This window comes from Miscanthus floridulus, chromosome 8 (assembly GCF_019320115.1).
Source record: "Miscanthus floridulus cultivar M001 chromosome 8, ASM1932011v1, whole genome shotgun sequence".
In the NCBI taxonomy this organism is placed as follows: domain Eukaryota; kingdom Viridiplantae; phylum Streptophyta; class Magnoliopsida; order Poales; family Poaceae; genus Miscanthus; species Miscanthus floridulus.
Window position 1 is genome coordinate 229,401,301 of NC_089587.1, and position 10,122 is coordinate 229,411,422.

Genomic DNA, 10,122 nt, shown 5'->3' on the forward strand with positions numbered 1-10,122 from the left:
TGGCGACCCTTAGATATTCTAGGGTTCGCCCCCTGACCCACAGCGCATCTATAAATAAGAAGAGACACCCCTGGCGGCTCCATCCACGTAAAACAAATCACACAACCTGTCAATTAGGCGTTGGAGTGTATAGGAAGGTCATCTCCCATGTCCATCTCGTCCAGGTACATCTCGGCGGCGTCCAGAAGGCCACCGCTACCTGGTTCCTCACGTTCTTCACCAACATAGGACATTCAAGTCCTCCGGCGGTGAACTCAAATCATCTGCTACATCTACGACCTTCATCGCATCTCCAGCGACATAGATGGCGTCCACAGGCTCTGGTTAGTATCTAAGATTAGTTTCCGCATTAAGATGGGTTAGTGATCATGTTTAGGCTAAGATAAGATCCTGTTTATGCTAAGTTCTAATTCACCATGAGGGTGTCCTATAATCAACAAGGCCACCTCGCCAGCTACCAAGTTGACGAGGTCGTGAGGGTGTCCTAAAATCGACAAGGCCACCGTCCACAAATCTAGGGGGAAGGGGTCTAGAATTGGCAAGGTCACCTAAAACATCCACAGTCCCATCGAGGGACACATGTAGGACAGCGAGGGGATTGGAAGAGATATAAGGAGTAAAAAGTGAGTAGATTGATAAAAGATCGAATGTGTAGCTCGACACCTCAATCGGCGGTGTATTCCATATTTGATATAGAGTAGGGATAGTTTTATCCCATTAGAAAACCAATTTGGTATAATTTCATGTCGTTTACTAAGAAACCACGCGGTTGCCTGTATTGGGCATCCTGCCATATGTGAATTTATATAGAATGTGATGCTGGGCTCACTTTGGAGAATAAAAACAAAACAACAACTATATAAATATGAAATATTAGCTACTCCCTCCGTTTCAAATTTTAAATCACTTTGACTTGTTTAGTTCATCCATTTTGTTATGTATCTAGACATATTATTATATCTAGATACATAGTAAAATAGATGTATAAAAAAGTCAAAGCAACTTATAATGGAACAGATGGAGTACCAAACAACTCATATCATAAGCTCAGGAAGGTACCAGTACTAGGTCATAGACGTGGCTGCCAGCAAGACTTTGCAGGTGAAAGACAAGCATTATCCAGGTGAGCTTTAGTGTCCTTCGTACTCTCCGATTCATCATCATCCTTGTTTGACCTGTGACGACGATGGAACGATAGCCTCAAATACAAAATGGCATAGGCAAAAATAATCATTCACATACAGTTAAAGAAAATACAAGTTAGCATCAACTGAAACTGACAGGGAAAGCAAACTCCAGGAGGTAAGCTAGAAGTTAATCCTGTTACCTAGGTTCTACTTCTACACTTGTTAAACCAATTCACTTTGATAAACCAATTAGCTGTAGATCACAATAGGTTTAGCATTAGGTAGAAGTAGAAGTAAGAAGTAAAAAAAATACACAAGTATCAGTATTAAGTATTGTGGCATTGCTAAATGGAAAAGCTTCGGGATCATGGAAACTCTTCTTGGATGTATCCATAGTGGGATAGAACTGCATGGATAACAAAGAGAAAAAAGGACCAAGACGATGGACTTTCATTAGAGAAAAAAAGTACTGGTTTCTTATGCACACTTCTATTGCACCTAATCTGGGCATATTTGAGTTCTAATACACTCTAATGATGACTTCATACACTGCTATGTTCTAAAATCAAATGGGACTTTCCTCGGGCAGTCAACCAGATAGATTGTGTGTGTTCACAATACACTTTAGTATGTTGCAGCAGCTGCCATTACGTCTCCACGCACTACCAGTACATTCGCTGTTTTAAATTGCATCAATTTAGGTGGATAGCCCGGTTGCACAAGTGCAAATTTTATTGTGCATTTGCTCTTACCTGGATAAGCAGGGCGGCTGCTTCAATCTTGTTTCTCTGAAAATATGGAAAAGAACTCGACATCTTTCATTCTGTATTTTCTAGGTTGAAGCACAAATTTGTGATGGAAGGCATCATTGCATCAAGGTGCTGTAGCGGGTCTCTCTGAAGCGTGGAATAGATTATCGACACCGTACAATCAGCACACAGATGTGTATGCCAAGAAGAAAAACCAGAAATGAGGGCAAATGAACTTACATGATAGACATCACATTTTGGCTAATTGAAAGCAAAAGCAAAGTTTATGCAGTTTACTGGATGGAACCATTAGCATCGCAGCTCATCAAATCCAGCAAGAGGCTACTAGAGCTCGTGAAATTGTATATTTGTAAGACATGGGAATTTTGTCGAACACATGGTCACTGGTCGGCAAGCCTAGTACGGGAGGATGAAGACCAAATTGCAATCACTTTGCTACGACGATTAACTCGCCTAAGCTGAACGGCGTGAGCCTGGCTCTGTATCTGCAACACTCTATTGCTTGTTTTGATACCAGGGAAGAAGTTTATCTGGGTAGTTGGTTAGTGGATGGAACCATTAGCATCACAGCTCATGAAATCAAGCAAGAGGCTATTGGATACCGTGAAATTGTATATTTGTAAGACATGGACATTTTGTCAAACACATGGTCGCTGGTCGGCAAGCCTAGTACGGGACGATGAAGACCAAATTGCAATCACTCTATATCCGCAATACTCTGTTGCTTGTTTTAATATCAGGGAAAAAGTTTATTTGGATAGTTGTATAGTGAGTTCAATATTTACATTAAATGATTGAGCTAGCTCTTGAGCCTCAGTGCCTGTTTAGTTCCCAAAATTTTGCAAAATTTTTCAAGATTCCTCGTCATATCGAATCTTTAGACGCATGCATGAAACATTAAATATAAATAAAAAATAAAACTAATTACACAGTTTAGACGAAATTCACGAGACGAATCTTTTAAGTCTAATTAGACTATGATTGGACACTAATTGCCAAATAACAACGAAAGTGCTACAGTACCATTTCCCAAAAAAAATCGCCAACTAAACAAGGCCTTATTTACATCTTCCAAGTGGACGGTATGCCCCCTTTGTTTATGGGTAAGTGGATTAGAATGAAAGAGAGATTTAGTCTTGTAACGGAAAAAAGAAGCTTTCAATAAACTTACCAATGGCAGCCGTTAGACCTCTAGCATAAGAATCTGCAATAAATATTATTATTTTTGTTGGCAAACAATGAGACAAGCATGCTGAGGCATTTCATTGAATGGCTAGGAGGCAAGGAAGGGAACTGTGACAGAATAAAGAGAGGAACACCCAACACGTGAGCAGCGCTGGAGAGAGAGGAGAGAGGAAGTATGGGAGTGGGGCGGACCTGGATGGGTTGATTCTAAAACGAGTCTGGGGCCAATTTGCGTGTTGTTAACACACTGATGGCCTAAACGTAAACCGTTTGATTGAGTAATGACACGTTGTATTCATGTAAACAAATTCAAAAGTTCAAAACAAATTGGGAGATTTGAATTTGACGCTCAGCTGCTGCCGAACCCAATGCCAACTCGACCGGACCGCCACACAAGCCAAGATCACACGAGTCGACGACAAACCAGGCCCACGGGCGATGGCCGCTGCCGTGCCCTTGCGCCTCGCCGGCCTCCTCGGCCTCGGCCTCGCCTCCCGCACGCGACCAAACCCTAAGCCACACCTCTCCTGCGCCTTCTCCTCCTCGACCATCTCCGCGCCTCTCGCGGCCGACCGGGTCCGCGAGGATGAGAGTGGCCTCCTCTCGCGGCGCCTGCTCCGGCTCCGCTTCCGCTCGCCGCGCGGGGCCGCCGCGGCTGCCATCGAGAGATGGGCCCGGGAGCGCGTCCACATCTCGCGGCCGGAGCTCCGTCGCACAATCGCGATGCTCCGGCGCGCGCGCCGCTACGAGCATGCCCTCGAGGTGAGTAGTGGAACTTTTGGGTTCTCCTGGCTCTGATTTTTGTCAACGCACTGACTGTTACTGTATCATTTGAATTAAGGATCTAATCTAATAAAACGAACGAGGAATGGGAGTTCAGTGACAATATTGCTGCCCCTTTCTATAGACAATTGGAATCATTTTTGCATTCTTGGCCTAAGCATTGTCAGATTGCAAGTGTAGTCTGATCTGGAGTTTTTCTTCTGAGCTGATTGCTACACACATACAAGTGATAAATTCGATTTGTTATTTCTAATTTTTATTGCAAATCATGCGGTACTGATTCGTTAAAGAGTTGATAGCAAGGGGCACCTATTTCTTATTTTCGATCATGACCCTGAAGCTTGGGATACGAGGGTTTAGCAGCTTGGCTGTTATGTTATTGACAGCATTGGTATAGGATATTCCGTAGCATATTAAAGGGTACACCGGCTAAACAAAGTTACATTGTGCTGCAGATTTTCTCTTGGATGGAATCATGCAACTCTCGTCAACTGTCGTCATGGGATCATGCAGCAAGACTGGACTTGATTGCTAAAGCTTACAGTACTTCTCAAGCTGAGGAATACTACAACAAACTACAGAGCCCTGCTGCCAGACAAGCTGCATCGTTCCCTCTCCTCCACTGCTATGTTACAGAAAGAAATGTACAGAAGGCTGAATACTTCATGGCCCAGTTGCAGAGTCACGGGTTACCTGTAGATCCTCACTCTTTCAATGAAATCATGAAACTCTATGTTGCAACCTGTCAGTATGAGAAGATCCTTAGTGTTATTGACCTCATGAAACGGAACAACATTCCCAGAAATGTTCTCGTACAACCTTTGGATGAATGCTTGTGCTGAAGTCTCTGGTGTTGCCTCAGTACAATCAGTGTTCCAGGAGATGTTGAATGATGAGACGGTTGAGGTTGGTTGGAGCACATACTGCACACTAGCCAACATTTTCAGGAGGAATGGACTGAACACTAAAGCGCAAGCTTGCCTTAGGAAAGCTGAAACAAAACTGTCACCAACAGGGCGCTTAGGATACTCTTTTGTAATGACATGTTATGCGGCTCTGAATGGCAGCGATGGAATTATGAGATTGTGGGAGGCTAGCAAAAGTGTGCCAGGTAGAATCCCCACTGCAAACTACATGACTGCTATGTTATGTTCAATAAAAGTTGGCGACATCAGCCAGGCCGAGTGGATCTTTGGAAGCTGGTAAGGAGGGTGCAGGAAGCATGATGTGCGGGTTTGAAATGTTCTTCTTGGTACTTATGTGAGGAATAGGTGGATTGAAAAGGCTGAGAGGCTCCACCTCCACATGCTAGAGAAAGGAGCATGTCCAAATTACAAGACATGGGAAATATTGATGGAGGGTTATGTTCAGAGTAGGCAGATGGACAAAGCTGTGGGTTGCATGAAGAAAGGTTTGTCTCTGTTGAAGAGTTGCCATTGGAGACCTCCACTTGAACTGATGGAGGCCATTGGCAAACATTTCGAAGAGCAAGGAAATTTTGACGATGCATATCGATACATTAAGGTTCTCCGGAGGTTTAACTTGACAAGCTTGCCCCTGTATAAGTCATTGATTCGAGCATATATCAATGCTGACGTTGTGCCACCGAATATCCTTGAGATGATTGCAAAAGATCAGATTGATATGGACGAAGAAATGGACCGGTTGATCATACTTGCTGGCAAGATAGATATCACATGCAATGGATAGTCTTTAACTGGAACAGGCAATCACCAGTCAAATGATAAATATCATTCATTTGACTTTGTCAATTAGAGCTGCAAAGTGAAGAGCGGCAAGTTGAACCTGCAAATTACTAGATACAAAAAAAGGCGCTCCTGGAGACCCTGTTTGGTGTTCCTGCAGCCCTGCTAATCTGAACAACTCCATCTTCTTGGGGATCTTACAGTGTATTTGGAAAATGTGGAACATGAAGGTATCAGTGTATCACCTGATGACCTGAACCAGCACAGAAGAATGCTTACAGCTCTCAAGGATCACCAGAACCTCTGGACTATCAGAACCTCATCGAACCTGAATCAACATTCCCTAGTCATTACCTGTAATTAGTGGTGCAACCAGTTTTATGATGCAAGCACGTAGCTTGCTTATTTGTTTCTCAAAATCACTATCCACGAAAAGCTGGTTTGCAGCCACGTAACATCTGCGTGTAACATCTCTCTTATGAATTGTTCTGGGAGAATTTCCCACTGATCAGTCTCCAAAAACGTGCTTCGGCAGTGGGTTTGAACAAAGTGAATTGCAAATTTGGTTTCATTCTCAGAAGTACTTTTGCATACAAATTTAGAGTTAGTGTGTAACTGGCAAAATAGATGAGCCAGAGAATGCAGCCTTTTGTTTTCGTTTTTCAGTAATGTTATTTGGAAATCAACTTTAATACCTTTTCATCTTTTATTATAGAAAGCTTAACATCGATACATTACTTGCTCAAGTCATTAATATAGGACATTTAGACAACCAAAACAATCTAAAGCTTGTTTATTTTATTTGTGCAACCGAAGCATCCTCCTTTTTTTGGTTGGGTGGGGTGGGGGGGAGTTCAAAAGTTAGCACTGATGCCATTAGTGATGTATCCAGATAATTACAGATTAACAGGTACTGGGAAACTATGTTTTGCAAATCCTAGGAAAAAATCAAAGTTCATGATAACCTTTAGGTGTGATGTATGGAGGTTTTATGAATCTGGTGTAAATACCAATCTTGCATAGTGCCAATTCAGGAACCTCACTCAGCCTTATACAAGGGTGTCACTTGTAACCATTACAAGATCCAAGGGTCTCGGCTCGTTTCCGCTTGTTTCAGCTTGTTTCAGCTTATTCTCTCTCACAGAATACTATTCAACCATCCAAAATCATCCAAAACCAGCCAAAACCTGACCAGCCGAACGCCCCGAATAAGCAGGCAAAAGGCAATGGCCAAGGTGAACAATATCAGCTGCATCAATAATAGATGATAATAAAGGGCAGGCTAAGCAAAAAAATTAAAACGATCTAACCTTAACGACCACCAACCCTGGCCCAGATGCAGGCTAATTCAAACCGAACCTTTCCTCAATGGAGATGGTATACTGGGATATGGAATCTTTAAGAGGCAGATGTAAAAGTAATAAGGCAAATGATCCAGACCATCTACCAGGATCAACAACGACATGAAACATGGGCAAAATGAACAGGCCAAAGCGCCAAGTGAAAAGGGAAGGCACAATCAATAAGTACCACAACAATTGACAGTCAAATATTCTAAAAGCAGGTGGAAAAAGACAAGCAGGATGCATCTGGCAATGAAATTGCCCTGAAAGTGCTCGAATGATCAGCACAAGATATACAACAACAGTAATAAAGATAAAAGAAAACGAATTGAATGCAATGCACATTTGTACTTTGGCAGTAGATGCACATTTATATATGCAATGCACATTTGTAAACTTGCATCAGCATCAATAAATATATCTCAATGGCTCAGGACATTTTTATTAGATACACCGTGTATCATGGAGAGAAGTGTCCAAGAAGAAAATAAGCCGTTGAATGTTCAGTGCATAGTTAGAAAGAATAATTCTAAAAAACATATATAATACTCCCTACGTTCTAAAATGTAGGTTAGTTTTTTCCTAAGACAAACTTCTCTAACTTTGACCAAGTATATACAAAAAAACTATCAACACTTACAAATACAAAAGAAATACACTATCGAGACATATTTTCATGGTGGATTTAACGTAATTAATTTTGATGTTCTAGATGGTGCATGTTTCTATACACTTGGTTAAAGTTAGAGAAGTTTGACCTAGAACATAACTAAAACGACCTACATTTTGGAAGAATGAGGGCCAGAGAGGGGTTGTTAAACTCTAAATTACTCAAATATTTCAACCTTGAACAATGCTACCTGTAATTGTCCTCATGCAAAGATACACTTACATAGACAAAAACTCCAACAGTCAATTGGAGCACTAGGCACTGGCATGAAGGTCAGATTCCATAAACAGATTCTACAAGGCCTTAGTAAAAAACGAAAGAAACATGTCGTGCACAACTATCAAGCGAGAGCTTTCCAAGCTGCTGTTGGGAATTTTTACTGAAATATGTTAGCTCCATCTCATATGGAAGAATACTGAAAATTAGAAAGTGACTTGCATACACAATTACTGAAACCAGAAGTTTTCAATCAAGATGCATTCAGAATCCTATTTCTGGAAAAGTTGCAGCTTTAAAATGAAATGGGTGATGTGCTTACTCTAAGGATAGATAATGGATTATGAAGTATTAGTCTCCTAAAGTATATTGTAGCTGTTTCTTTATTGTGGGAACCTTAAGAGAGCCATCCTCAGGCATAGTCCTGTGAATGTGGGTGGCATTTTCTCTTGTATAGCATCACCAAGTTTATGCTCACAAATGCTTAGATATTATAACGTAGTATTACACTATTACTCTTTCGAGACAATCAGCTACTCATATAAAAAGGCATCATATATCAATTCTTTTACCATGAAGATAAAGAAATAAAGAAAATTAAATTAGACTATGGGTCGTACAAATTGTGGCAATGCAAGTATCATGGCTTAATTCTCAGAGGTCATCTTTTACTATTTTTAATCGAGTGTAGTATCTTGCTTGGAGAAAATAAAAATTGAGAACAAAAGCTGAAAGAGAAAAGAGAAATAGCTATTTCAATAATGAGCAACCAGAGAAGACTACATCCCAAATACACCCAAATGAGTGAGACAGACTTAACCTATAGATTTGATGTTTCAGTGAGCCCTCTTGCACACTTGTCACCCTTTCTGTCCTAAATCAATACATTCACAAAGCTAAAATTCAAAGAGAGTGATACCCCTCAATGTGCACTAACACCATTCTCTGCATCGAGCCCGTACAGCACACCTGCATATTTCTCTGTTGAGCCCGTGAAGAATGAATCCTTGAGCTTCCAGAATGCACAGGACGTGACCAGGCTATCAGACCCAGCCTGATGAGACTGCCCAACACGCTCCACATCAAGTAGCTCAGCGAGCTTGTTCAGCCCACCGTGCAGGCTGTTGCAGAACTTCATGAGATGCTTGATGTCATACACAGTCGGGAAATATATCTTCATAAGTTTAAAGAACCCGGCTTGTGTGTCTGGGAGGCTATTGCAGGTGAGAATCTTCAGTAGGTACCCGAAGTCGTATCCTGCGTGGAAGGTGACCCAGTATACGGAATCGTTGAGCACGACGCCAGAGGACATGAGGAGCTCGGCGAACCGTCGGGCATCGACGCCGCGCTCGGCGTTGCGGCGGAAGTCGATGCCGCTGCGACGGAGCAGTTCGATGGAGTCGGACGCGAAGATGTCGCGCGCGTCGTCGAACTCGCGGAAGTTGAACTGCCAGACGTAGCGGCGGCGGCCAGCACCGAGGGTCGGCAGCTCGCCGCGCGGCCCAGAGAAGGTGACGCCGAGCTGGATGAGGTGCAGCATGTCAACGTTGGCCTTGAGGGTGGCGTAGTTGTAGTCGGCGGGGGAGCGGAAGGCGCCGACGGGCCGGCAGACGATGCCCGGGAACTCCGTGTCCATCGCGACGAACGGGAACTCGTCGACGATGTCGCGGATCAGCGCGAACTCCTCCTCCAGGTTGTCCGCCCACACCTCCCGGATCTCCACCGACTCGTCGCCGGCCCCGTCTGGCTTTGGGATCACGGTGGCTGTGAGATCTGACATTGCCATGCCAAAGTTCAAACCGAATCTCTCCTAGGGTTTGGTCCGATCGGGGAATTGGGCGAACGGCTCGAGAAGGGGGCCGAAGCCTCTGGATTTTTAGAGGTGAGATAGGAGGGGGGTACGTGTGGTAGCCAAGACAGAAGACGATGCGGCAATACCTCTATCACATATCAACGGCTGAGATCACATCCACATGAAATGTGCAGCGTAGTCTTTCCTTCCTTGCTTGCAAATTCAAATTACAGGCGTGTTTGGATGGTACGCTGGCAAGCGCTACCTGGCCAGACCAGCCATCCGGGTGGTTACAGGCATCCCAAATCAGACGCCTAGCCTTGCTGCGTGGCCCAGAGAGCTTTACCAAGCCGATAGACAAACAAGCCTGTACGTGTAACTGTGTAAGCGTTGAACTGGACAAAACAGGATGGTGCATGTTTACATCTAAAATTAGAACCATTCCGCCGTTATAAACGTGAACAGTATTTGATTCTCCTCATACGATTCATGCAACTACAGAAAAGAAATGTTAATTACCATGATTTTTA

At 43.2% G+C, this 10,122-nt stretch overlaps 1 protein-coding gene and 1 pseudogene across 1 annotated transcript; one reads left to right on the plus strand and one right to left on the minus strand.

Annotated features, from left to right (window-relative positions):
* Positions 1–3,275: 3,275 nt before the first annotated feature.
* LOC136475284 (pentatricopeptide repeat-containing protein At5g27460-like) lies at positions 3,276–6,297 on the plus strand (annotated as a pseudogene).
* Positions 6,298–8,529: 2,232 nt separating this feature from the next.
* On the minus strand, positions 8,530–9,699 carry LOC136475285 (probable CCR4-associated factor 1 homolog 7). The gene has a single exon (XM_066472837.1). The coding sequence runs from the start codon at positions 9,584–9,586 to the stop codon at positions 8,723–8,725; it is 864 nt and encodes a 287-aa protein (XP_066328934.1). The 5' UTR covers positions 9,587–9,699; the 3' UTR covers positions 8,530–8,722.
* Between the last annotated feature and the right edge of the window lie 423 nt (positions 9,700–10,122).